At 30.9% G+C, this 27,863-nt stretch overlaps 1 protein-coding gene across 1 annotated transcript in view; it reads right to left on the reverse strand.

Annotated features, from left to right (window-relative positions):
* LOC130614608 (hydrocephalus-inducing protein-like) overlaps positions 1-27,863 on the reverse strand; it is a 53,799-nt gene that overhangs the window by 22,467 nt on the left and 3,469 nt on the right. Inside the window, exons 2-40 of the mRNA XM_057436044.1 lie at positions 27,094-27,219; positions 26,869-26,988; positions 24,595-24,729; positions 23,109-23,234; positions 22,945-23,018; positions 21,266-21,390; positions 20,803-20,911; positions 19,737-19,829; positions 19,533-19,659; positions 18,952-19,008; positions 18,343-18,561; positions 18,022-18,153; positions 17,842-17,933; positions 17,628-17,695; positions 17,129-17,364; positions 16,113-16,213; positions 15,554-15,689; positions 14,341-14,388; positions 14,149-14,265; positions 13,599-13,751; positions 11,911-12,014; positions 11,492-11,765; positions 10,870-10,982; positions 10,612-10,762; positions 9,353-9,679; positions 8,598-8,736; positions 8,237-8,499; positions 7,564-7,773; positions 7,314-7,445; positions 7,149-7,232; positions 6,832-6,993; positions 6,546-6,679; positions 5,543-5,816; positions 4,436-4,587; positions 3,957-3,996; positions 3,196-3,342; positions 1,295-1,534; positions 903-1,113; positions 101-346 (exon numbers count right to left, since the gene is read on the reverse strand). Of these exons, the coding sequence (XP_057292027.1) occupies positions 101-346; positions 903-1,113; positions 1,295-1,534; positions 3,196-3,342; positions 3,957-3,996; positions 4,436-4,587; positions 5,543-5,816; positions 6,546-6,679; positions 6,832-6,993; positions 7,149-7,232; positions 7,314-7,445; positions 7,564-7,773; positions 8,237-8,499; positions 8,598-8,736; positions 9,353-9,679; positions 10,612-10,762; positions 10,870-10,982; positions 11,492-11,765; positions 11,911-12,014; positions 13,599-13,751; positions 14,149-14,265; positions 14,341-14,388; positions 15,554-15,689; positions 16,113-16,213; positions 17,129-17,364; positions 17,628-17,695; positions 17,842-17,933; positions 18,022-18,153; positions 18,343-18,561; positions 18,952-19,008; positions 19,533-19,659; positions 19,737-19,829; positions 20,803-20,911; positions 21,266-21,390; positions 22,945-23,018; positions 23,109-23,234; positions 24,595-24,729; positions 26,869-26,988; positions 27,094-27,219 (5,797 nt within the window). The remainder of the gene's footprint in view (positions 1-100; positions 347-902; positions 1,114-1,294; positions 1,535-3,195; positions 3,343-3,956; positions 3,997-4,435; positions 4,588-5,542; positions 5,817-6,545; positions 6,680-6,831; positions 6,994-7,148; positions 7,233-7,313; positions 7,446-7,563; positions 7,774-8,236; positions 8,500-8,597; positions 8,737-9,352; positions 9,680-10,611; positions 10,763-10,869; positions 10,983-11,491; positions 11,766-11,910; positions 12,015-13,598; positions 13,752-14,148; positions 14,266-14,340; positions 14,389-15,553; positions 15,690-16,112; positions 16,214-17,128; positions 17,365-17,627; positions 17,696-17,841; positions 17,934-18,021; positions 18,154-18,342; positions 18,562-18,951; positions 19,009-19,532; positions 19,660-19,736; positions 19,830-20,802; positions 20,912-21,265; positions 21,391-22,944; positions 23,019-23,108; positions 23,235-24,594; positions 24,730-26,868; positions 26,989-27,093; positions 27,220-27,863) is intronic.

The following is a 27,863-nucleotide window of genomic DNA, read 5'->3' on the forward strand; positions in this document are numbered from 1 at the left end:
TGTCATTTAACCTTATAATTTTTCAAAAACAACAAATAATTCTTAAAAGTATTTGCCGAAGATGAGAGCAGTTACGTAAAACACTGGCAGATAAACAAACCTGCTGAAGAACTTCCATGCTGCAAAGCATCCAAAACAACCTCATCAATGGATATGTAAGCATGACCATACAACTCAGCGAGATCACGTGCAGTGGCAGTTTTCCCACATAATGGTGGTCCATGTACAATGAGGCACATGCCACGCCTGTTTCTTGCTGCTCTTCCTTCAACACTTAAGTCAATTCCAAGGTGTGTAGCAATTGCAGCCGACACAGGTGTGATTTCCAGGTCACCAACACTGACAACTGTAATAGAAAAAACATACTATCCAAATATTTTTTTCATTAAAGAGTAAGAGTGTAATGATTGTTTGTAGTTTTATAAAGTCTTGGCGTCACATGACAACCAGTTTTGTACTTAAAATTACCCACCCTTTCTAAATTACATTTGTTAGCATTGGCAAAAAAAATTGCAGATGTGAAATTCCATGCCTGCTGTGCTACCATGTTGGCATTCGCGTCGGTAATTGCCCGATTGACGATGTGAAATAGAAGGACTGTTAACATACAACTTTTAGTTCATACTCAATTGGTATTTTCATACTTGAAACATTTAGGTAAAACTCAAACTTTTCTTTATTTGTATCCGTATTATGAAAGATTTCTCAGTGCACTAAAACCACCCCAAAAATTGTTGAAAACTTGTTTCTTCTTTATCCTACTTAAATTTTGTCAACACTTAATAAACAAGCATTATAGTTTTGTTTAAATACATGCAAAAATATGTATTTCAAATGTATAAACCTGTGATATATTTCACATATACACAAAAAATGTTCAGTACAAAAACCGCAGTAATCACCTTTTTCCTCCAGTTCTGTTTTTGTTGGACTCAACATAACTTTTCTAGTAGAATCCATTTCATTGATTGTGACAGGTACATTGGTATCAGATGTTGTTTTGTTTACTTTCTCATAATGTTCTAACAGTTGTTTTGGCAGGGGATCACCAGGTGCTCGTGGTGGAAGGAGAATTGTGTTGTATTCATCATAACCTTTTAATGTACGCAAGATCTGAAAAATTGCAATTTATCATTACCATAACTTGCGATCAAGACAATATAAAATTTTAAGAACTCAAGCTGAAAAAAATAAAATGCTTGTGCCCAACAAAACGTAGGAATAAAAATAGTATCACAATGATAATCTGAATTGTCTTGTTTAATTGTTTAAATAACAAAAATGAATCACTTACCTCCTCTTCTTTAAGATATTGTTTGTCAAATTCTAAAGAGTAGAACTCAATTGGAATTGAACAAGGGTTTGTCACTTTTACCACAACATCATCTTTTCCAGAATGTGGCAATATTGGACCAAACTTTAAGACTGTCTTATCAAACTCAATATGAGGTTCTTTTCCTTGACCTTTACAGAACACAAAATGTTTCTCTGTACTTTTAGATACCTTGATAAACAACTTCTCAGAATATGAAGTCTAAATTAAACAAAGAGAAAAACAATTTGCTGTAAGCAATCTTGATCGGTTCGTACATCTGAGTGAAGTCTTGTGTGACTTAAAAAAGGGAGACAGTAAAATACTAATTATTTCTCAAAAAAACACTAGATATAATGTAGTAGAAAGGAGGCTGGCATAGAAAGGATGCTGGCATTTAGATAATAACCATGAGCAAGCGAGAATAGGTTCTATGCAAAGAACACATTTTCTATTTATTTCCTGAGTTCCTATTTTCCTGAATTTTTGGACCTTTCTAGGCCGTTTGCGTGGATTGGGCAATAATGCAGACATTATGGACAGTGCAGCTAGCCAATTATCGAACTGTTTGTTTAGTTAAGACGTTGGGCAGTGGGCAGTGAAGGGGGTGTTGGAAGAAGTGTTACTTGCAGGATAGGTTCTGCTTGGAAAAAGTTCAGAGAGTTACTTCCTTTGTTGACTAGCAGAGTCTTGTTAATTGAGTTGAAAGGTAGGTTGTATGAGGCCTGTGTAAGAAGTGCTATGTTGTACGGTAGTGAGACATGGGCAGTGAAGCAGGAAGATCTTGACCGTTTGGAAAGGAATGATATGAGAATGGTTAGGTGGATGTGTAACGCCAGTCTGAGGGACAGAAAGAGTTCAGATGAGCTAAGAAGCAGGCTAAGTATCTGTAGAATTAAAGATGTTATCCAGATAAGGAGATTGAATTAGCTGGGGCACTTGGAAAGAATGGAGGGGGATAATTGGGTAAGAAAGTGTAGAGACTTGATAGTTCCTGGGGCAAAGCCCAGAGGCAGACCGAGAAAGACTTGGCAGGAGGTTATAAGGACAGATTTGATACAGAGGAAGTTGAGTTTAGATCTAACACAGTCTAGATTCCCTCCAACCCATGCTAGCATGGAAAACGGACGTTAAGCCGAGAATGATGACGATGATGATGCAGGCCAAGTTTTGTAGCCTAACAGATTGGACAAGTGAAATTGTTCGGCTATTTGAGTGAAGCTGTTCCTCTATTTAAGTGAAGTCGTTCGGCTATTTAAGCGATGTTGTTCGGCTTTTTAAGTGAAATTGTTCCTCTATTTAAGTGAAGCTGTTCCTCTATTTAAGTGAAGCTGTTCCTCAATTTAAGTGAAGTTGTTCGGTTATTTAAGTGAAGTTGTACGGCTATTTAAGTGAAGTTGTTCGGCTACTTAAGTGAAGCTGTTCGGCTATTTAAGTGAAGTTGTACGGCTATTTAAGTGAAGTTGTTCGGCTACTTAAGTGAAATTGTACGGCTATTTAAGTAAAGTTGTTCGGCTATTTAAGTGAAGTTGTACGGCTATTTAAGTGAAGTTGTTTGGCTATTTAAGTGAAGTTGTACGGCTATTTAAGTGAAATTGTTTGGCTATCTAAGTGAAGTTGTTCGACTATTTAAGTGAAGTTGTTTGGCTATTTAAGTGAAGTTGTACGACTATTTAAGTGAAGTTGTTCGGCTACTTAAGTGAAGTTGTACGGCTATTAAAGTGAAGTTGTTCGGCTATTTAAGTGATGTTGTTGGGCTATTCAAGTGAAATTGTTTGGCTATCTAAGTGAAGTTGTTCAACTATTTAAGTGAAATTGTTTGGCTATCTAAGTGAAGTTGTTCGACTATTTAAGTGAAGCTATTCAGGCAATATCCGACTCACCTCCTCCATTGGCATGAACTTAACTTGAACATTCATCTTTTGTCCAGAAAGTAATGAACCATGTGGAGGCATGATTTCAAAAATTTTAGCTTTAGGTACTTTTCTTTTCATTTTTTTACGCAAATGCATTGGTAAATGTTTTTCAATCTAAATATATATTTAAAAAAAAATCAATCACTGCATTTAAATTTGACACATCACAAAGTTTTTCCTGTTCTTAAATAACACACTTGGTAAGTAAGCTCTATGTTTTGATCTTAGGGGCTAAAGTAATTTTACAAAATCATTGGATTCCTCACCATAATTATCTGAAATAGTTTTTGGGAATAAATAGAAACTGTTAATTAATTGCATTATACAAATATATCACCTTAAACAAAATAAATCTTGTATTAAACATATTACCAAAAGTTCTGCAATATTAGGCATTCCCCAAATTAAACAACAATGACAAAGTCTTTTGAAAGTAAAATATACAATATGATTGGTAAATAAATTCTTCAGCAATTTCATTGGCAATGGTTAAAGAATAATCTGCAAAGCACACAAATTAGTATGCAACAAATAATTTAATTGTTTTATGCAAACAAAACAAGCAAATTTTATACTTCAGAAAACTTGATACCAAATAATGCACACTACGATTAACTCTCCCTGTTCCATTATCCCACTGCCAAACTGCTTTTGTTATGATTACACACAAATGTCTATAACAAAACAGACATCAAAAACAAAACAACAAAATAGTTGTAAACACCCACCTCGTTTTTTTCTTGTGGTACTTGATGTTCCCAATCACAACTATAACCAAAAATATTATAATTTAACATTGATTTAACAAACAGCTTTAGATGGAAAGCTAAAGCAAAGGAGACTTGTATAGTAAGAACTATAGTAGCCTTACAGACGTAAAATTTACTTGAGCACAAGGTTTATATGACTCAGAACTTGTTAGGGTTGATTTTAAAACATCACAATTGTGATGCGAAGAAAATGATTCTTTGTGTTTTGAGTTAACTACTGATGAACATGGTCCAAAGGGATCAAGCTAAGGTCAACAATGTCAACACTGTGTGGATAGCAAAGTTGGGTTTCTTAAAAAACGTTTATTGCATTTAAATATACTAGTTGCTTGCCTGTGGAAAATTCACAGGAATCTATCTACCTGTAGGTACTTGCAGCTACAATTTGTGGCTAGCAGACTGAAAGCAATATAATATACAGTAGTATCAATACTGACCGAACTTTGGTTATGTTACAAAGTTGTATTGTAATCACTTTGCACTGCCCACACACAACATTATCAAATTCAATCATTTCAGTTGATAATGAGATATCTGGCATTGTAACATGTGCTTTTATAAGAATGTTTGTAATGGGTCCATTTGTAACCTGAAGAAACAAATAAAAATATTAGGCAGCTGCAAATTGAATTTTTTTAATTAGTCTTTTCCTGCAAGAACGAAGCTACTACTAGGCAGGGACTGAACTGTTATAATGTCAACAAAACATGTAAAACTATCATTAATAATTTTACCACTAGCACAAACTTAGTGGTGACACAAAAAAATTTAAACATGAGTGTTTCTTTAAACAATCTGTTGGTTAAAGGCTGGTTCACAATTGCGACGTAAACACAAGCAATATACGCATGTTCACACAATGTTTTAAGAATTTGATGCAAACGCAAGTACAAGACATTCACTCTAGATCATGACGAAAAAATATAATGCAGTAAAAAAGAGTAGGAGTTTTATATTTTACTAAGGTCTATTAGTATATGTATAATTGCTTAAGAATAAAGAAAAAGCGAAAAAGAAAAATAGAATGAAGAGACAATGGATTTTACCATGTGGTATGAGCGCGATCGATAGTTAACAAATTAGCAAAAAGCCAATTTGAAAAGTGCTTCATTATATATTTTTATCATACCTTACAAAACGGGACATTTCGAAAACAATTTTCATCAGCCTTTCTATAAATGATTTTGTTTTTAGTACTTTTTCTGACATTTAATTCTTGCGTTTATTTGCGTGTTCTGGTTCAAACTAAATAAATTATGCTGCAAATGCAGAGGTAAACACAAAAATATCAAAACTATTCAACATTAATGTAGAACTTATACTTGCGCGTGTGCTCACACAGTCTGTTTCTTGTGTGAACCACTCTCAAGGTAGGTGTGAAAAAGTAAGACCATTATACTGATGTCCAATAACTAGTGATTACATCACTGAATTGATTGTTGAAGTAGGTTAAGAAAATGGGGTTTTCGGTGTGTCGTAGTTGAAAAATTGCTACACTAAAATTAAATAATTATTTGTTATGTCACTTGACACAAATATCTTACTTTTATCGGTAACATGGCTTCCACTGGACCAAGAGATAAAGTAGCAGAACTTGGGTTAAAAACAACTTCAAAATCCAACTGCTCATTATCAGGAAAACCAGGCAAACCTTTCACTCGATCAAGATCAACATAAAATCCAGTTCCTACTAACTGTCGGTGATCAACAATAAATGAAACAGGAAAATGGCCAGCATTTTTAAGTTGACATATTTGTGACGCCACATCACCCATTACCACATGCCCAAAATCAAGAACATAATTGATCAGATTTAATCTAAAGATGGTTAGGTAACAAATGGATTTATATAATAAAGAAGAGAAAAAGAGCAAAGAAATATACTTAATTACCCCTTTGAGCAGTAAACCTTATAAAAATAATTTTTTATATTTTTTTCCCTAAATTAGTAGGTGGGATTGGGAAGGGGGTGATGGCAGTGTATGTTTTACTTAAAGCTACTTTAAATCTTTCTTCAGCTGTAATGAATTCAATGGATGAGGTGACCCATTTCTATAATTAACTTTTTCATGCTATGAAAAATTATTTTCTTTACAAAAAAAGGTAGGTTTTTAAAAGTGTCTACTAAGATACACAAGCAAAATCTTTCTTTTTATGCTGACCAGTTCTTATACATGTAAGAGGGGGCTCACATATTGTAAAGTGTATCACCGTGCATGCATATGTCAATCCAGTTCAAAATACTTTCTATTCTCATTTAGGCTGTATGTACTCGTTTTGAACAATTTCTTAGTTTCAAATGTTTTGTTTATGTTTTCCTGAATAAATTAGGAAATTTTAACAAAAAAATATAGAAAAGACAGGGTCAGAAAGAAGAATTTATAGGTTCAAAGAAATAGATGGCATTGAAATTATGTGATAGTTAAAACATACATATATATTGGTCAAAAAAATAATTTTTCTCATTAATTCTGGACTCATTTTTTCCCCTAATCTATTAAGTAATTCTGGTTGTGCCAAAATCTCAGTAGAAACACATCTACATACTTTGGTTTAGCTTTCCGTCCATTCAATGTAGATGATTGTGTTTTTAGAGCTTTACTTTCATGAGAATCAAGGGAAAAGTATTTTACTTCAAGACGGTCAATTTCTTCCTGTATATCCCAATCAAACAGTTCAATCTGAAATATAAAACATTATATACTTTATTATAAGAATAGTGTTATTTATATAAAATAATTTAGTATTTTGAACTCATTTAAGACGTACAAGGTCATCGTAAACTCTCTATTTAAACTATTAGTCTTTTATCTTCACAAAATGTTAACCTTACTTCTGAATTTTTTCCATTATTCTCCAAATTTTCTTTTGCTTCTTTGAGAAGTTTTTCATACTTAGGTGAATCTTCCTCTTTCGGTAAACTCAATGTAATACGCGGAAATACACCAATACCTTCAACAGTTATTGTTTCTGGATCAAAATGTGCTACACGTATCTAAAACAAAATGATTATTAAGAAATTTAAGAATTGTGTACTTGATGAATTCCTACATCTAAATAATATCCTTTAACATTTCATTAATATCAATTTGTGATAACTATTAAAGGATTACTTAGAATAAAAAAAATTACTAAAAAATTACAACATACATGAAAATTGCGTGAGAATGGTTCAGGTATACCAGGAAAAAACTTGATTAATAGTTTAGCGGTACCACCAGCAGGAATAAAACCCTAAAAAATAGAAATGAAAATGCATGAAAAAGAAGGAATTTTTTTATAAGTGTTTATTAAACAAGAAATTTAAAAACAAACCTGTGCTGGTTGCACGTTAACCACACCAGGATGTACTTCTTTACCAATGTCAACATTTAGCACAACAAAATCAAAATTTACTTTCCCTGTATTCAACAATTCAACTTCACTGCATTTAACTTGATCATATAACTGTAATATAAAAAACACACAAGTTGTAAAGTCGATGGCTCATTTATTACTGAAGTACTTGCCAGTAACAAAAATATATACATAAGGACTCTAAATAAAAGGACATATTTTTCCATACCTGTTTGTCAAGATCGATCTTTCTTTGACTAATTTTATATTGCACTAACGATGCTTGACCTTTTAGATGAATTTTATATTCAGGGCCATCCTGTACATTACACACAGCAGTTGCTTCAGCAAGAATGTGCGGATGGCCATAAAAACTGAATTGAAATTGTTGACTTTCTGTTGGCTTTAGACAACCATATAATGGTAAGATATCAAACACCTAAATTAGAAAATAATTCAATGCTTCAATAATTTCAGAAGCAGTTTTGGAAGTTGACTGTGCAAAAATAGTAGTATTGTGCAAAAATTACAATATAAACCAAAAAATGTATAGATCAAAATCTAGATTTAAAAAGTAGATCATTCCATTGCCATTTGCTGGGTGATTACTGAAATCATTTACCCAGGATAGACTTAACAAGGAATCAGCGAAGGGAGACCTACAACATTTGAATTTCCCATTTGAGCTATGAAAGCTGTGCAACTGTGTCAACTAGAAAATCACCTAAGATATTAATCCTATTTTTGTTCTGGACTCTAAGCAGAAGAAAGATTCTGGTATAACCTGACCGTAGTTCGAATCCAAGAGCTTCCGTAGGCTACCACCTTATAAAAGAAAGCAAACTAGACTTTCTGGTACACAAGAACAAGAAAAATAAGCATTTAAAGTCTTATATACATACTTCTTCAATACCAACATGTACAGGTGGTGCTTGTATTTGACTCCAAGTAATTCTTGAAAATCGGCTTTCTTTATCACTAGATATTATTGGCGGTGCAGTTGATGGGCGTTTACGTAAACTTGTGTTGGAAACAACAGGTGAAGTCTTTGGTCGTTCTCCAATGTGCAGAGGTAGAAAAGAGTTTTCAATACCCGTATTTAATATGTTATTCATGCTAATATATTTTTCTTCATCACTACTGTCTGAGAGATCCTTACCCAGACCTGAAATTAAATTTTTCAATACAGTAGCTTAAAATTGGCAGAAAACATAAAAAAGTTGTATCTTTTATTTATTTTCACAAGTAGGGATTTGATTTTACCTTCATCAACATCTTTTCCTTCAAATGAAATCTCGTGATTCACAAAACTCCATGAATAAAACACTTCCAATGGACTGTTGTTTGTAACTTTTACAGTTTGAATGTGTTCAGTGTCATTTAAAACAGATTCAAAATTAATCTACAAAACAAAAAAATTGTGATACGTTTCTCATGCATTAATAAAATAAATATTGTCCCTTTTTTGACACCCTCCTTGAATAAACACCATTCTTCTTCCTTTTTTGCATTCTTCCTTTAACAAACTCTTATCTATAATAAACAACCCTTCCTTTGTGGCGATTTTTATTCGAAATGCATTCGAATGTTGAATCTCATGCAAATTTAATGCAAATGTTGAGTAAGAAACTTCACAAAACCCATTTAAATTATTGAAAAAAGATATATGCTGCAGCTTCGATATAACTGACAATGAAAATATTGATGATGTAGATATGATGTGAATTAAAAACTTTTTTAAGTACATGGTCCTTTTAAATGCCCACCTGGAATAGATTCACCTCCTTCTAAACGCTTCTAAAGTGAATACAATTTGGTTTCATTGGTATCATGGTTCTCTTCGTTATTAGTGTTTTAAAATAAGGTTTTTTTTGTTTAAACTCCTCACTCTCAAAAACTCTTCTATTTACACTCTAAACCCCATGTTGTCACGCGAAATTTCAAAGTTTGCCAAAATGAGCTCAAGCCCTATTAGCAATCTTAGGCTGAAGGACTTTTTGCATGAAATTAGTACCTACCTCCATAGTTTCAAACTCTAAATTAGGATAATAAACATCCCCTGTTAGCAGTATGTTATCCATGTTAGGATGGTCTTTGTAAACAACTTCAATGCTTGACTCAACGGTTCGACTAAAACTATCATCAACAAAATTTGGATCAAACTGAAGAATCAAGGTGATATTCTCTTCAACATCCAAGGTGATATCAACTTGGTCATGTTCTGTGTTGTCAGCATATATCAACTGAAATGGCTTTTGAACTGTAAACACAACACCGATGGGTAACATGCTGATGTTTCTAGCTATTAAATGTTTTGTTTCTTTTGACAGTACAGTCTGTGGTTGCTATTAAAAACATATACCATTTCAATATAACGTTTTGACTGAATTAAAATTTAATTTTAAGCTTTCTCTTTTAAAACTATGGTTAAACACTGCAAAAAGCTTAAAATGCAATTTATTAAACTTAAAGCAGTGACACAAGATTTGTTTTCCAGTGAGTTTTACTGCATATTTATCTAGGGGCCATTCAATAATTACAAAACACCTGAAGGGTATGATCATTTTTTTACGAATTGTTATAAAAATTTAGGCAGGGGTAGGGGGTTAAATCGATAGTTATGTAACAGAAAATTTTTATGTATTAGGACATTTTTAGTTTTAGGTACTGAAAATGTCATCTTGTGTGGTAAATAAATAGCGCTGTGATATCTTTTTTCTTTTCTTATTGCCTGATCATCTGTATCATAAAGGTTTTTGGTACTATAAGAAATAAATGAATAGATGTGGTCTTAACATTTGGAATATCGCCTAAAAAGGTGAGGTACCCAGTCACCCTACATACTCGTACTAGATTTGTTACGATGCGTTACGAAGGGTAAGGGAAATGGTAAAAAATAGCGAATTGGGTATTATGTAATTATTGAATGGCTCCTACCACACATGAATATTTCTTATAATTCAAACCAATGCACTTAACAAAAAAGGTGAACACAAATACATTTAATTTCAGCTTTACTTGTTAAATTTAACTATCCTAAATGAGAAAAAAATTTAAAAAAGATGTTTTTGGCGTGATAGCATTTGGTAACATTTTATAAGTCAGACCTTGTTCAATTTTGAAAAAACAGTTTTTTATCAAAAGACTGCATGCTGAAAATATAAGTTTATGCATATAGTGAGTTGGGTATTAAGTAAATTAATTTTATAAAATGTTGTCAAAGAATATTGAACTTAATTAACAAATAGTCAAAAAAGATAAACAAAATTAATATTACCTTTATAACAGAAAAATTGATTTGGTTCTCTGAAAATTCTAAGAGAGGCTGTATAAAGTCAGCTACGATATCAACTACCATGATAGTTTCTTTTCCAGTACTATTGCCAACTATTGCTTGACACACCATTCTTTCCTTAACCTTCTGTGCACTGCAAAAAATGTAAACGACATATATGTTAAGAATCTAACTTGATATAATTTCTTGGGATTTTTTATATTTTATTTCATTCCTTTATCAAATAGTGAAAAAACTTACTTCTTAGAATATCCCTTTAAAATAACATCTTGATATCTTCCTGGTGTTAAAGACAAACGATTTGGAATTAATTTGAAAATTGGTTTTGCTGGTTCTTCTGGAGGAGGCATGTTCTGAAAAAAATAAATTAATTCTCTCTTTGATGGTTAAACCAATCTGGTCTTGCAATGTAAGTGACATTTTAGTGCCATGGAGATGTAATCAGCTTTTAATACAATATTAACCGTTTAGCCAATCTGTACAAAGAAATATTACCTCAGGCTAAAAGTACAGACTAAATTTGCAAGATCTTTATGACCAGTAGTTGTTCTCTAACAGACTAATTTGTTTTATGATTGTAAAATAGATTTTCCTATTACTGTATTCAAAAATCAAAAACAGAACATCTGACTTATAGTGTTCATTTTATTTTATTTAAAAATCATAAAATAATAGCCTGGTCTGTACTTTTGATCTCAGGCTTTGTATTTCACAGTAAAACATCAAAACCAGTCAGTATCCAAACATTTGTAGGTACACTCTTCAAAAGTATTTGCAGCACACACCCATTTGAAAAATGTTAAACATTAAAGAAATTAACAATGCAACATCGTAATTTGTAAATAGAAAGACAATATATTACCCTGTACTTCATATCCTCTGCATTGTATTCTTGTTTTCGTCGTGTTTTACTGAGAGCAAAGCCTTCAGTTAACCAGTAGATTTGCTGTGGTCGTCTTCCTTTGTTATAAAATCGAAATTTTTGTTGAAAAGTATGGTTGCTGAAGTAAGGTCCTATGGTATACACTGGTCCAAATGATGGCTCTGTTATTATTGTTGTACCAGTCCCAACTGCTGATAAATACACCGTCTGTATTTGACTGTTCACAATATTTATGGAGAGTTTATCTTGAAATCTATCAAGGTAGTAGGAAACAATGTTAGAAGATAACATAAGAGGAAATTACAAAAATCTAACAATAACAGTTTTTTTATCAATTTCTTTGCATAAAACATGTATTGTTTATGCAGTGCAGTGTTTTCTCTTCTACATTAGATTACCTAGTGTTGTCATTAACATTTGCTGTAACCTTCAGCTGAATACACCCTTCAGGAGCTATCACACCAGACGTAGGTTCCACTTGAAACAATGAATGGGGACGAACCTGAAAATACATATTCACAGTGTACATACTATTAGGAAGTAACAAATTTTATTTGTTCCGAGAAAAACATTATGATTTAACAGTTGAGAACAAACTGTACAAGTCAATACTACTCTAGAAAGAAATTGAAACATTAGGTTAGTATCACATTCAAAGGGCGAGTTTAATTCTCCATAGAAAGTTCAGATGAACTTTTAGTGCCATATTGATGTTTTCAAACCAATGCAGCTGTAGCAAGGTCTTATGTAATTCAGAGTCCATATATAAGCAGACCCAGACATGCTTAGCCTATTTGATTTCCATCGCAGTCAAAAATTAGTGTTGTGTGTGTTTAATTTTTTTATTTATTTTTTAATAGAAAATGACTAATTCTGGAATTTAAAGTATAAGTGTTTTTGTACAGTTTTGATAGGCTTTTGTGCTAAAAAAGAATTTTCTAGCTGAAAATAATAATCACTAGTCGATAAGCCTATTGAAAAATCTACCTAGGTAGAAGGACAATGGAAAAAACCTGTCATTTAAATATTGAAGATCACAGCAATGAATCGTCGATACCTTTATTAGAATAGAGCTTGAAATGTTGAGCAAGAAAAGGTATAGGAACATGTGATTTTGATAAATGGTTAAAAAGATATTGTGTTTTTTAAAGATGTCATCAACTCGTCTGTTCTGAAAACGATGGGTAACACAGCTTTAAGGAAATTGCTCATTTTGCTCCCTAGTTACACACGTAGGAGAAGACATCAATTATTTTCAGCTGTTTCCAACTTATTTGTCCAAAAACAATAACTTCATTAATTTACGATATTGGCATTAATTTAATAATAGAAGTTATGACAGACCGTCAAAGTAACAAATTTGTTAATTAGCATTTAAGATTTAATTTCTCGTTTATTTTTAAGGGAGAAATTCAAACATTCCCTGTACAAACAAACAAACTAATAATTGTATTGATATAAAAAATACTGTTTGATTTTTTGTTTGTTAAAATTGTTATAATAAATTTTTTTCGCGTTTGCAAATTTGAGGATGAGTATCTTACTAATAATTAATAACACCTTCCACTTTCTAGAATGAGAAATAAAACTATTGGTCTTAATATTTCTTTAACTGTGTAGCTTTAATAAGTTTTATAACATTAAGGTTATATGCAGGCTTGGTCAGGATAATAACAATGAAAATGTGCTGTCTGTTGCAAGTCATAACACATGTTGACATGTACAACATTCGACCTGTGTTGCAATGGTATAGAATTTAATGGTATGGTAATATTCAACAAATTAAGAATGATAACTTTCTACGCAAATAATGACTTAATTCTACATGTAAATACAAGTAATGATACATTATTATGATTTTAAAATATGTTTCTAGCAAAGCCTGCATATGTAACATGCAGAACAAAAGTAATTTTTAGCTTTACCATTTTCTTTTTGGTTATTGAGAAACTAATATTATTGAAAATAAAAAGTTACATGAATATATTGTGACATGTGATTCCTATGAATATTTTTCACAAGCTGCCGACTAGTACTGCTTAAAAATAGATGTACGAAAGAAGAAGACACAAAAAACAACAATTACCATTTCACAATAGAACTGTGCAGGTATCAATGATTCGTTTGATAATGAGAGACACTCTGTAACATCACTTAAAACAGGAATTTGATTGAATACAATATTTTGCTTGTTTAAGTGTACAACAGGACCATCACCAATTGCTTTTATGTTCACATGCTAAAGAAAGAATTAAAAGTATCATAATTTCATGCTTTTTAAAAACATTTTTACAGATAACTTATCAGATTTAATTTTTAATATTTTTATATTTATTTCAAATATACATAAGAAAATTACAAAATCTATTTTTTGCCGTAACACAACACAAAAAGATTTTAGCTAATTACGTAGCTAAAAGTGACTAAAGATTCACACCACAATCAGCTTGGTGCATTCGACATCCAATTAAATCCCAAATAAATTTGTGTAGCAGGTACGTAAGCCAGGAATTGCGTTATATATTTCTTTCAAAGTTACTGCAAGGACATTATGGAGAGAACTGCAAGGATGGTAAATTTCTGGTTACTTATTGTAATTACCTACTATTTAGAAATTAAACTATTTAGAAGCTCACCAATGATTTTTGCTTTGATCCAAAAATAGTAAAATGTACTGCCGTGTTGATTTGTTTCACACTCTTTAAAGTGATATGAAGAGGTACTTCAAGTGTACTGTTGGCTTCTATTATAGCCTGAGAAAGAAAAGAAATGTCCAGGGAATAAATAGGAACTTTTTTATAACACAAACCAGATATAAACGTATTTACCCTTGGTAACGGACTTGAATATGTTAACAAAGCATTTTCATCTTCTTCCTATTAGAAAAACATAAGATAAAAAGTTTAACACTCTAAAATTCACCAAAGCGTTCTTAGTATTGCCAAGAATTCTCCACCAGCATGTAAAGCTTGGAAGGGGTAGAGGGCACTAGATTTATGGAGCATTAAAAAAAGGGATATTACGAATGCTGATAAAAATTTCATGACATATTTTAGTGCAATATTCGCATTTGGCATGTAATACCTATACCTCTGATATCTAGTAGTTAAAAGAAAACGTTGCAGTATGTAATAACAAATATTATTGAAACATTTGAATGAACGATACACATAGAAGAAACAAAAACAGATATTTTTATGATTTTTTATTTGTTACACGCTTAAGAAATTCAAAGCTTGGCAGATTTCCTAAAAGCATTTTGAAAGGCTTGCCCAGAGGAGGACAGGAACACATCTCAAATCATTATAGAAAACTAAGATAAACATTAAGGTGGATTTTCAACAGTCAATAGTCTCGAAGCAGAAGTAAAAAGACAATTAAATGAGTGGAAAATTTTATTACTTAGCAAATTGACAAGAAGCACTAAGAGAGGCAACGCGAAAATAGTACAAGAAGCTACACATGACAACAACAAAAACATAGAATTCAGTAAGTAAATTGGAGCAAAATTTCAAAAAGTATCACGAAGAAGAAATACACACACAATGAAAAAGTAACTGTAGCTATCTCTGGCTCAACTGGTCAAATCAGTCGAGAATTGGGAGCCGTGTTTAACAAGGACTAATATTTATTCCAATTTGTATTTGGTATTATATTCATTTATATATTAAAAAATGTTTTTCTCTCAACTAACATGAAAGCTTCTAAACAAAGAAGGGAAGTACAACAATACTATGTTCAATTTCTATTTCTTTGAACATTTTTTTAACTTAAAAAAACATTATTACTTTTTGTGTTTCTCAACAAATAGGGTTAGTTAGGCCTGTAGAACAAAATATTAAATTGGCTTCACAACTAACAGGTGAAGTAGGTTAGGGAAGTTAGGGATTATTCCACCCTTTATAAATATACAAACGTTATCAAATCAGAAGAAGTCGCTACATAAAACAGTTGAATTAAGTTTTACTAAACAAAAGATCTAAAAAAAAATCAATTAATATATAAGACTTGCTGTCTCATTTAATGATATTAGTAACATACGTGTTTATAAAGTTCATATTTGGCGGGTAATTCTGTGTCATTGTACAGCTCAACCATGCGTTGGTAAGTGTGGTGAATAAAACAACGACCAAAATCAAGAATTGGTGACACAATCCCAATAGTTGGAACAATACACCTATACATAAGAAAGAGTGTGATCAATACCGAGGTGCATAGAAATAGAAATTAAAACTAAATATAATATATGTAAGACACACAGACTTTAAAATCAAACATTATTTGATTAGACAAAACAGTAATGAAAGTAATGTGTCTTTACTTCTTCAGCAAAAAAAGTAGCAAACAAAATGGTGACTAGTTTGTAGCATTTGGTAAATATATAAGTATTCAAGTGATATCAGAAAGTCTTCACACTGTAACAATGTGTAAATGTGACCATTGCATACCAAATGAAAGTAATGGGAAGTTTTATTCTTAGGGATTCCGAGGCTGGCTCTTCCTGCCCTTCTAAGTAACGTTACCATAAGCGTTATATACAGATTTAAAGTAGAACAAGTGAATAACGAAAAACACGTAAAAGAGAAAGATAGTTGTTTACTTTGCTGCAATGGGAAGAGTCAGAATATCTTTTCCAATTCCTTCAATATCAACAGTGATGACTGTATCATATTTACCAGATGTTAATGGTGTAAAACATATCTAAAATCAGAACCAACATTTTATTGTTATTGCATAAATGCGCATGATGACTACATGCAGAAAACATTTGCACTTTGTAAAAGTTTTAATTTTTTAGAATAAAGGTCTGGAATTCTTAGTTGAGGTCATCCAAACAGATACAAAATGAGCTCAAGTGAAAGTCAACCAAACTTGTAAAAAATATCAAATCTTAATTTTCTGAAAATTTCTGGCTCCTGTGTCAAAGTTAAAAACCAAATATTCTCTGTAATCCTTTTTAAAGTAAATAGCAGAAGCCATTGGTCCGTAAAAAGTAAAGCTGCGGGGTAGCCATTTAGAATACAGATAAAATACTGGTATCATTACAAAAAGGCAAATTAAATTCATTAGTGAATTTTTTAAACAAAACATACCTTATTCCAAAACATTAACGAGACACAAAGGTTAGTTTAGGCATCCCCACCCGCCCACCCACCCCCAGTTGCATGCCAATTTTATATTTGCAGCGCCAAAGCAAATTTATTATAATATAATATACTGTAATTAACATAATATATTATATACTGGTGAACCTGTAATCCAACAGTTAAGACACTTAATGTTAATAAACTGGTTGTCAAAATAAAATTAAAATTTCCATTAAATTTTGTTTTTCTTAATTTCCTGATTAACATTATTTTAATGTTTTTTGTAAGTCAGTTCAATCGCATTCATTAAATTATTTTTTATTAGTTGTTATAGGTGCGTTAATTTCCTTCTTGTAAATTTTGTGATGGTTATTTTCCTGGAAAAAGTAGTCTCCCACCCATTGACTAAATACATTAACAGTTATGCAAAATATCATTGAAAAAACAAAATATCCAGCTTTGCAGTGAATAAATGTGACCTTGTTCAAAATGTCTGTCTATCCTATTTAAAAAAAACCCACCTAATTACCTGTATTTCAACGCCTGATAAGGGCAGAAGAACTCCACCTGATGGTGTCAAATTAAATTCTACTGGCTTTTCTCTGATTTGCTTGTAAACAGTCTTTATATCTGTCAAACCTTCTAAAAATCTTGTTGATACATCAGCAGCACTCACACCATGTCCATCTGTAGGTACTCGTAAACTGAACGTCATTGGTACCATTGACGTATTGACGAGTGTGCAAGTCCTTTCATAGCAGAATCCTTTGAACAAAATTGAAAACATTTATATTAGTCATTTATTACCAAGACATTCTTCTACTTTTACAAAAAAATCATTTAATTAAGTTGGTTTTAAAATTAACTTTTCTTTTTAAATTATTTCTACAGTATTTTTGAACTTAAAAAACAGGTTTATCTAAATTGATATAAATTAAATATTTAACAGAATTATATTTCTTATGCTAACAGTACAAGATGGGAAATAAAAAAATTGACAATGAAACACATAAACCGTTAACACTTACCATAAGATACAACACCAAATTTTAACTGAGGTACGTCAAAGTGAAATGTTGGACCAATCACATTGCCTCTAAAAAAAAGTCAACAAAAACAGATCAAAAAATTCAGTAAGGAAAGACGCCATTTGTATCTTATCATTGCATGCAAAATTATCTTTAGTAACTTACATCAAAGAAAACATCAAAGACGTTTCAACAAAGCATTGCAGTTTCTAACCTGATCTTGAACTTGAACTGTTGCAATGAGCCTTCAACTGCCCAATAAAAATATTCTGCAAATTCTCCAAGGTGTGACGAATTGAAAATAATCTAGACAAGTGATAATTTTTTAGACTGATTTTTTAAAACCTTTTTAAATTGGTTACTGCTTTTACAATTATATAATGCTTCTGTTTACCTGTACAGCTTGATGATCTCCAGCACGAACAATGCCTTGACTTGGGGAAAAAGAAAATTGTTGACCAAACAAGGTATTCGAGGGTACATAGGAAAACACTGCATCAATATCACCTTTGTTAGCAATGACAACCTGTGAAAATACAAAGAAAAATAATGAAAAGATTTTATAGAAGGACTAAATAAAAACCTAAGAATTGCAAATTGAACACATTTTTATCCTGTGCTATCTTTTATGTACCTAAGTTGGTTAACTTAAAACAAAAAAGCAGAAAGATAAGTATGATTAGCATGTGTGAAGAGTCTGAGTTAAAAAACTGACCTCATAGGAATGTTGAGATCTAACAAAAACATTTTCCACATCTAACGTATCGAAAGAGAACTGAATGTTGGGTCCAATCCCATCTCCACGAAGTCTGAGAGGTAGTCTATTTTCTCGACCAGTGATGTCACAATACGCTGTTCTAGAATAACATTTTGCTTCTTCTGGTTTAAAAATGATGTTGATGTCAATTGAAGAGTTTGGCCATATATCTCCTTCCTATGTTAAGAAGAAAACTATTGGACAAACAACTTTTATATGGCCTTTCTAATTTACCCTAATTCACTTTACTCTGCAATTTTCAATGTGGATAAGATAAATTTGAATAGAAAAGGCTGACAAATCCAATTTCAATGGTAGAAAAAACATTTCCTATTTTTAACTTCAGATCCTTAAAAATTGTCTAAAAACATCTCAACCTCTATTCCCTGCTTTCTATATATACCATAAAGCATTATTACTTAAATTCAGTTTTCCTGCCAATCGTGTCCTAGTGTTTACCTATCACATTAGATGGAATGATTGCCACTGTTAGCATTTAGGTAAAATATTTTTTAAATTAAGAATTTCTCAGTTAAAGTCAAATAATTAAGCTCTTATATTACTTACAATAGGTTCAACAATAATGTTCTCATCTGAATAAAACATTTGATCATCTGCAGCAATCTAAAATAAACATTTATCAATTGAGTTTTTAATAAACAAACCTGGCTTTTGTTAAACTTTCAAAGCAAAAAAAAATTACAGGTACATGCTAAAACTGTTTATGTGCAACACATTTTCCAAATTCAAAACACAACTGTTTTTGTTATTCCAAGTGTTTAATGATGGCTCGTTTATGCTTTTTTAATAAGATTATCGAAATAAACATGATTATCAAAAAAAATCGTAATCTTTGTGAAGTGGTTTATTTCATGTGTGACACAAAACTACTATTATTTCCAATTGGTATAATAGGCTAGTCTTATGTTATAATGAGTGTATGATGTAAAAACTACTGTGTTACTTTTATCACATGAATTAAGTTGTTGTCTATTTCATTTACACAATTTTTTTACTTTCATTAAGTGAAATTAATAACTACTTTTTTTCAATTTAACAAATAGTTTACATTTAGTTGTTTATTATATTCAAAAAGTTTAATAATAGTTACTTAACCACCTACTAATTTATATATCTATAGCACATACTTGAATTTTATTTTTGATAGATTGCGTCACAAGTGAGAATTTATCTCTCATAAGAGGATCTGTAATGCACTCTTCTAAAAATGCATCATTTTCTTCCACTCCTTTCAAACTCAATTCTCTGTAATATCTAAAAAATAATTTACACAATGGTAAAAATAATACACAAGTATAATGTGTATTTGTATCTAGCCAACGGTATCTTACAGTTGTCGCTGTTGATCTTCTTCGATAGCTGTTGCACACGTTTTCCATTGAAAATGAACTAAAAAATTACTTCGATTTGACAAGGAGATAGTCCTAGAAAAAACATGAATCTCTTTAAAAATGTAAAACAAACATGTTATGTTATTGTTTATGTCAATAATCTAAAATATAAATGTACAAAGTTAAAATGACATGCAAGCTCTTAAAATCAGAGAAGAAAGTTGCATATTTTTTCAAATATGTCTGTTATAATTCAGCCTCTCTATTTCTCTTATGAAAATCTAATACTAAGTTTGAAATACAAAGCTAAACTATACAACTAAAATCATGGTCGAAATATGTTGAGACAAGAAAGCTAATTTTAACCACCACAAGTAATTGCATAGGCTATTTTATCGAAATTACGCATTTTGAACTTGTCAAAGGTTATTGTTTAATATAGATTTAGGACTTAGGATTTTCGGTTATTTGGTCAAAATATACTAGGACAAGACAACTAATTCCAAAGGTCACCACCACAAGTAATTGTGCATTCTAATTCTATATGAAATTCAGACATTTTGAACTTGTCAAATCTCAGTGCTCAATGTTCAGGGTGGACTTGTGTGTGGATCTTAAGGTATCTTAGGTTATTTGAAATGTGCTAATTGTTACTGATGCCAGTATGTCCCATTACCACGAATTTTGTGGCCTGTTAGGGCTCGGACGTAGATTATTTTGTTATTCACAAAAGAGAATGAGACTAGCAGACTTTAAACGTTGTCTGTCTGGCCTATGTGTGTGCAAAAGTAGCAATTTTCTGGATGCAGAGCATTGAATGCTTTCATCATTTCAAAATGGATGGAGAGGTTCTCCATCCATATTGCAAAAATGACGAAAAAGCAGCCTGTTGTTTCATTTTAAAATTCTTCAATGAATACCATGTATTTTAAGGTCTTCAATGAATACCATGTATTTTAAGAAATACCATGTACTGGTATTAAACTAAGGCTAAATATGTTACATCTCAAACTTGCTATCCTCATTACCACCTTATAATTACTAAAGGTAAATAAATTTTTCCTACCTTCTAGATGCACTAGTAATGTAGGTGTTATCAAGACGAACTGTGTTTTTATCCAATCGTACGTTCATATCGGACGAATCACCATACAAACCAACAAATACTTCTTCACCTTTATTTTAAAAGATGTCAATTAAAGACTTTGTGCCTATTTTGCACAAGATGACATGTTTATAAAAATTCACTTTGGAAACATAACTTGATAAATAACAATTAAAACAATAAAAATGTATTTTCTTCTCTTTCTCTTAAAAATTCTTATAATAATATTATCCTCTCAAAAGCATTCTTAGCATATTGGGCGGTATATCAAGCATTTAAGAGGCAAGTAGTAGTGGAACATTAATTAACATTTCATAACAGATTACCATATTCCTTCTGTATAATTCAAGTTTGATATTCTTTTTATTCATAACTTTATGAAAGTTGGAAATGGTAAGAAAAAAACCTTTTGAATAAGACCTACCTGTTTCATACTGAATAATGAGATGAGACTGGCAACCTCCAGTTTGTTGGGGATTGAACCCCACCTCAACTTGGATACTTTTCCCAACGTCCAAAACACCTTTTTCTGGTGACACTTTAAATGGTCTATCAAAACAATATAAAAACATATTTAGATCTTTAATTAAAATATTTGACATTTTTGTAATTTTTATTATTACAGTATTCTTTAATACTTGGAACCTTTTAAAAAAAAATGAAAAAAAAATCCGTAAATTCATTGGAAATGTTTCTCAGAAACATGAAACTAGTACTATTTTGTTTCAAGATAACCAAAAAAAAAAGTGTCTTTATTACCAAGGGATTGACCTGCTTATAACTTTTTTTTATTTGCACTCATCCATTTAAAGAGAAATGATTTAGATGCTTTTTTTGTCTTGTTGTTTTCTAACTGATAAAAAATTTCAATTTTTTGTCTGTCGGCGTATTTAAAAATTTGAAATGTCCTTTGGAGTAGTTACTGTTTTCTATATATATATATATTCTTTTTCTTAAAAAATAAAAACAAAAACTATACATTATTTTTCTCCAAAGAAGTTTCTTCCACAATCATGCACAATTAAGTAAAATTACAGATATCTCAATGTTAAAACATGCACCATAACTTCTCTAAAAAAGTTGAACTCATTTGACTTTTTCAGTGCAAATTTTTGCTTTTTTAATTAAAATTCAAGGTATTGTAAACAACTGTTTACAATATCTATCTTCCTGTTTACAGCAGTAATTTTATCTTGAACATTTTTTCTCTCAAGTGGGAAATTAATTTCTATTAAGTTCAAAATTAGGAGAAACTGCTCTCAAGCTTTTCTGAAGCGGAAAATGCAGTCGTACGGAAACCTACCTTAGGGGTTTAAGCACATTCCTTAAATGTGTCCCTTTAATTAAACAATTATGTGGTTAATTCGCTGCAAGTGAGCTCTCTCATGAAAAGGCATGGAAAAGTATAAAAAAAGATTTTGATTTGCTTTTAAGCTTCACAAGGCTTTCTCTAGTATTTTCAAATATTATGAAGGTTAATAAAACCCTGCCCTCTATATACACAACACCTCACATAGTTATCACGTCTGTTTCAGCATCAAGAATTGATAGATCCTGCTTGTTATGATCTAAAATATCCCTTTTCTGCAGACCTTTAGAGTACAAAAATATTTAGAAGATTTTTATGTGAGTTAAAAAAGGCCTAATTGTTTTTGCAAATGCTATAAAAACTGCCAAACATTTGCCTTGCAACTACCTTTATTTTATTTAATTTTAATTAATTTCTACTCTGACGAGTGTTAAAACTCAAGGGTTTCTTGTTTTATCTTGGAAAACATGTGAAGGTCTATGCTTAAAGAATTGAACAAAATGTAAGAACATATTATCAACCATCAACAGATCTAACAGATTTGTTCAAAGTTAAGTATACAATTGTAATTATGACATTGCACATGATCAATATATTTGTGGAAAAAAAAAGAAACCATATCAGTAAAATTATTTCTGATTTTTATTTTGCCTGTTTGTTCAACATGCCCAAAACAACTAGTATATTCATATGCTTTTATTATCTTGCCAATCTTGTGCACAAACTTGCAATAAATTTACATAGATTGAAAGACTGGTAACAATACAGCTGAAAATATGAATGATTTGACATACTCTTCCACAAGTAAGTTAAATTTTGTTTCTGTGTTTCCAATGTTTCGAACCAGCAATGTTTTAGACAAGTTATACTAAACATAAAATAACATTGACATGTGACTTGCATCAGGTGAACAACATATAAAATCATACTTGTTACAACTGTATGACCAAAGTATTACCTTTACAGGGCATAAACCAAAGTGAATTTCATCAGGGAAATCCAAAATACCACGAGCACCAATCGCTTTTACAGGAACTAAAAACTTCTCTCTTTCTGTGATACATATAACCTCATGGTTATAATCCTGTGAAAGACAAAAATTGTTGTTACATAAAGTCACGAGACAATCTAAAAATAAAAGGTGTTACATATATACAAGTCAATTCAAAAATAACATCTAAAAATGTAAATAGTGATGAAGTTACAACTTAAAAAGTTGTTTAGCACTTTTCATTTTATGTATAAAATATCATTTCTCAAAGAACCCAGGCATTTTCTATTATTTATCTAAAAATAAGCACTGAACTGTTTGGGTTCAGCCAATCTGTTTCATAACTTTCAGATCTATTTTCTACATATAAATTCAGGACGGGTCCCATATCTATGAATTTAGACCTATGTCTTATGTTTCTTATAAATAACATGTAGTCATTGTCAGATCATGATTGATTTCATAATTTCTGCGAGTCTTTCCATCAGTTGGAGTCTGCACATCTGTTTCCATTGTAATTTAGTGGATCATACACAACATTTTTATTTACTCACAAAATTTTATTTCTAAACAGGAACAAGCAGCCCTGTGGCTTAAAGATTTCTGCCATTAGCAATAATCTGAAAAAGTACTGAACTTTGAAGAGGACTGATTAATATGGGAAAACAAAATCATTGAATATTCTAAAATTTTAAAATTCAATTTTTAATTATAACTGTAAATCATAGCTAAACTTAACTTACATAAACTTCATTTTTCCATAAAAAAATTTTTTAAAAAAAAAATAATAAACCTGAAAAATGATGAACAATAAAAAACAAAATAAGAATAACGGCAAGGCTGAAAATTGATCTATTTCCTCTTTTTCTCTGATAAACAGCTTAGAAAATATCTTTAAAGGTGGCAGCAAATTTTTTTTCTACATAATCAGTTACGAAAGGTTATTTTCAGACTACATATTCTTATTTTTTCTTTTATAACACACTTGTCACAATTTTATAGCTATAATACATTATTTTTCACCAAAAATATTTAGCCTCCACAATTTCTCTTTAAATCAAAATTCATGAATAATTATGCTTGCAAAATTGTACAGAATAAGCAACATACATAAGAAACAACTTGCAGAGTGACAAGACACATGACGCAAATTATTCTTTAGCATATTGGGACTTCTAAAATTTTTAATAAAATAATGATTTTCTGAAATGTCGAGATTTTTCGATTGCAGTTTTAAAAACTTTTTTTTCAGATAACAAATACTTCCTTGAAAAAGGTGCTTTGTGTATTAGCACTAGTAAAGACAATTGTCATAATTTTCTAAAGAATCTGAAGAGTACTCAAAAATGAAATAAAATATCATTCATACTTTTCAATTTTCCAATGCTCACAAATAGTGATACAGATGACTAATAGTTCAGCCTTCATTTAGGTGTTCGTAAACACATTATACCTTTTTCTGATCTGGTGTAAATTGAATTACAAAAATTATGTCCATTCCAGGAGCAACTTTATGTCCAACATCAGGTGGGCTAATAATTTTGAAGTATGGTGATTCTGCTTGTACGACTTTGACTAATATTGCAACCTAAAAATTGAAATTTTTAAAAAGTAACTGTCAAATTTTAAAAATGTTTTATGCATTGGACCTGGATATCAAGACACAAAAACATCCAACACATGCTAACAACCTTTTTCTTGCACCAAAATTTTCATAACCAAATTTTGGTGATTTTAATTTGTGAGCTAATCCGTTGATAATAATATGTTAATTTTTATTTAATAATAAGGAATGAAATATAAGGAATGTAGATCCATTATTATCATGACACAGCAAGCGTGATTGTAAAGCCGTGCGGTTGCATTCACACGCTGAACACCGTAAGGGAATAAATTTTGGCAAATCTCACAAAATGATTTTAAAAATAATTTACACTAATTTTTTTTCTTTTTATTTACTCAGAACTTCATATTACATATAAGTGAATTTGCACTTCTAAAACCCCTTTGTAAAACTGTATATAGTGAGAAACAATATATCATCAAATCTTTATTTCCTGAAGTTTGCAAGATTTAAACTTCGAAAAGTATTAGGACATGCCAACTTCATGAAAATTGGGTCACTCCAAAATTAAATTTTATTTTTGAAAAAAGCAAGTTGTAAAAGAATGCACACAAAAACTCTTCTCTCATATACATTTTGGGAAACTTTGGCAAAGGTTTTGTTACAATCATTATATTATTTAAACGCATCCTAATTATTTAACAAATGAAAAGCGACCATTAGTAACAGAAATGCATAACAGGTTCTTTCGTAATTTTTGTGTAATCCATTTTTATTTCAGCAATTACAGGTTAAAATGGATTGCAGCAACAGGGAGAAATACCAACATGAATAAAAAGGAGTTTTACTGCAAATCAAGCAATTGAAAATGAGAAGTTCGTTTTGCAATTTATTTCCAAAATTTTATTTTAAAGCTAATTTTCAGAATGTGAAACATAAATCGTTTTTGTATAGGTGTGATGATTATTGCACGCCATGTTACTTTTTATGTACCACAACTCTCCTTCTGCATAGAAGTCTCACTGATAATAGAAGAATGTTAGTATCAACAGCACTGGGTAAATAGACCATGTTTTTTTTTATAAATTGTCTGTCTCTTAGATCGATGAAAACAATAACTTACATTTAAGACCATCTCTGAACAATTATTTTTTGTGATAACCTAACTATTTTCTAGATTTTGAAGTTTTTTTATAGACAATCTGTAGGTTAACTACCTTATTCCCTAACATTAACGAGACATGAAATTAACACGGTTTTTCAAAAGTTGCGTTAATTTAGTGACTGCTATTTAAATGCAGTGTTAATTTAAAGACTTGGTGACTTTTTTACAATATATAAAAGCCTAAAAAACATAAAAATGCAATTTTTTTTGGAAATTTTCTACTATTTTCTCCTCATCGGACAATAGCTCAAAGGTGTTCTCTTTTTCAACAATCTTTTTTAAAATAGCTTTTGTATCATCTTCATACTCTGATCCAAGTGAAAAATTAACTAAAAGCACTTCTTCTTCCAAAATTTTTAAATTTTTAACATTGTCTTTCCAAACAACGAAAACTTTTATTTCGATTTCCAAACCGCCTTGTAATAGAGGAGACCTCATCACTACCTTGGATTTGACTGTTACCGTATTTTTTGATGCGTCTGATATCGCATATTATCAAATTTGTGTTAATTAAATGCATTTTTGAAAACAACCTTGCTCAACTGTGTTAATTAAATACCTTTTTCAAATTAATATAATTGAACCATGTTAATTTCATGACCGATATTTTAATTTGCGTTAATTTCTTGACTTGTTAATTTCATGAAATAAGGTAGCTATGTCAAAGACAGAATATTGGTAGTAAATCTAGTTAAATCAATGATAAAACTTGACATTGTTGCTATTTTCTTCAAATAAAATAATTTTTTTAATTAATGCATAGCATGAATTAGACAAAATCCTTTCCAATACTTCTTGGAACTGTTTTTTGGTGCTTGTTCACATTTTAAACTACTGTTTTTTGTTTAAATATTTCAAACTACTGTTTTATGGGTATGGCCCATAAAACAGTATAGTGGTTGATATCGACCCATTATTTATGAGATCAAGCCAAATAAATCCACTTGCAAAATTCATATGGTTGACCAAATAAAATAAAAATTAGAAACAATCCAAACCTGGTCATTGTTTCGAAGTTGAAGAGGAATCTTGTACACTTGTTGAGCTTCAAAGTTTTGAAAAATAATCTCAGATGGGTAAGGTTGAAAAAGCGGTGATCCAAGGTCAACTATTGTACTCTAAAATTATCAAAAGATTTGAACGTTATATATAGAGCTAAAAAAAATAATATTTTTTAATGGAACTGCATGCACATCAGTAATAAAATTATTAATAAAACATACCTTTTGATGTGTCATTTCTGACATGTCAAGCAACTCAATAATTTCTGGTACATGCATTTCATATGTCTTGTCCAATCTCTCCTGTGTTGTGAGAGACATTTCCATCAAAAACGCAGATGGACATTGCTAAAAAAGAAATTAATGCATTTTTTGATCTTCATAGTCATTTTTGATTTTAAATGCATATTGAAATTTGTAATAAAAATACAGCAAAATATTTTTATGACAGGCCTCGTCATATTAATCATATAATAATGGCCATGGCTCCGCACACTCCTACTACATCCTACAAAATTTGCACTCAATCAGAACGTAAATATCTTACGCGTTTTGACTTACTCAACGTTCATCATGAAGATGTTAATTTGGAAGGATTGAATTATGCACTTTCAGCCAAGACTGGAATAGTTCATTCAATGGGAAAACAACCACTAAGATTCTTTCTACTTTTACTTTATATGTTTCGAACATTCAAAAACAAATGTATCTTTCAAAGTTAGCAACAGTTATGAGAAATCAGTCTCCGACAGGTACGGTTCCTACTTATCTCGCAGAAGAAGGAATTAACAGAAAAATTGGTTATCCATTCACCACCACAAACCAGCTCAATAATATTATAGGCGACATAAACTTTAATGACATAATATAGCATTCACAGTTAATGAAATTTCACTAACTTCAGCAGCTGGTCCATATAGATTCCCAGCAATTCTACTAAAAAGATGCACGACCTGTCTTACCATACCACTCAATATTTTTTTGGAGGAAGT

The sequence above is a fragment of the Hydractinia symbiolongicarpus genome, chromosome 11 (genome assembly GCF_029227915.1).
Source record: "Hydractinia symbiolongicarpus strain clone_291-10 chromosome 11, HSymV2.1, whole genome shotgun sequence".
Taxonomy (NCBI): domain Eukaryota; kingdom Metazoa; phylum Cnidaria; class Hydrozoa; order Anthoathecata; family Hydractiniidae; genus Hydractinia; species Hydractinia symbiolongicarpus.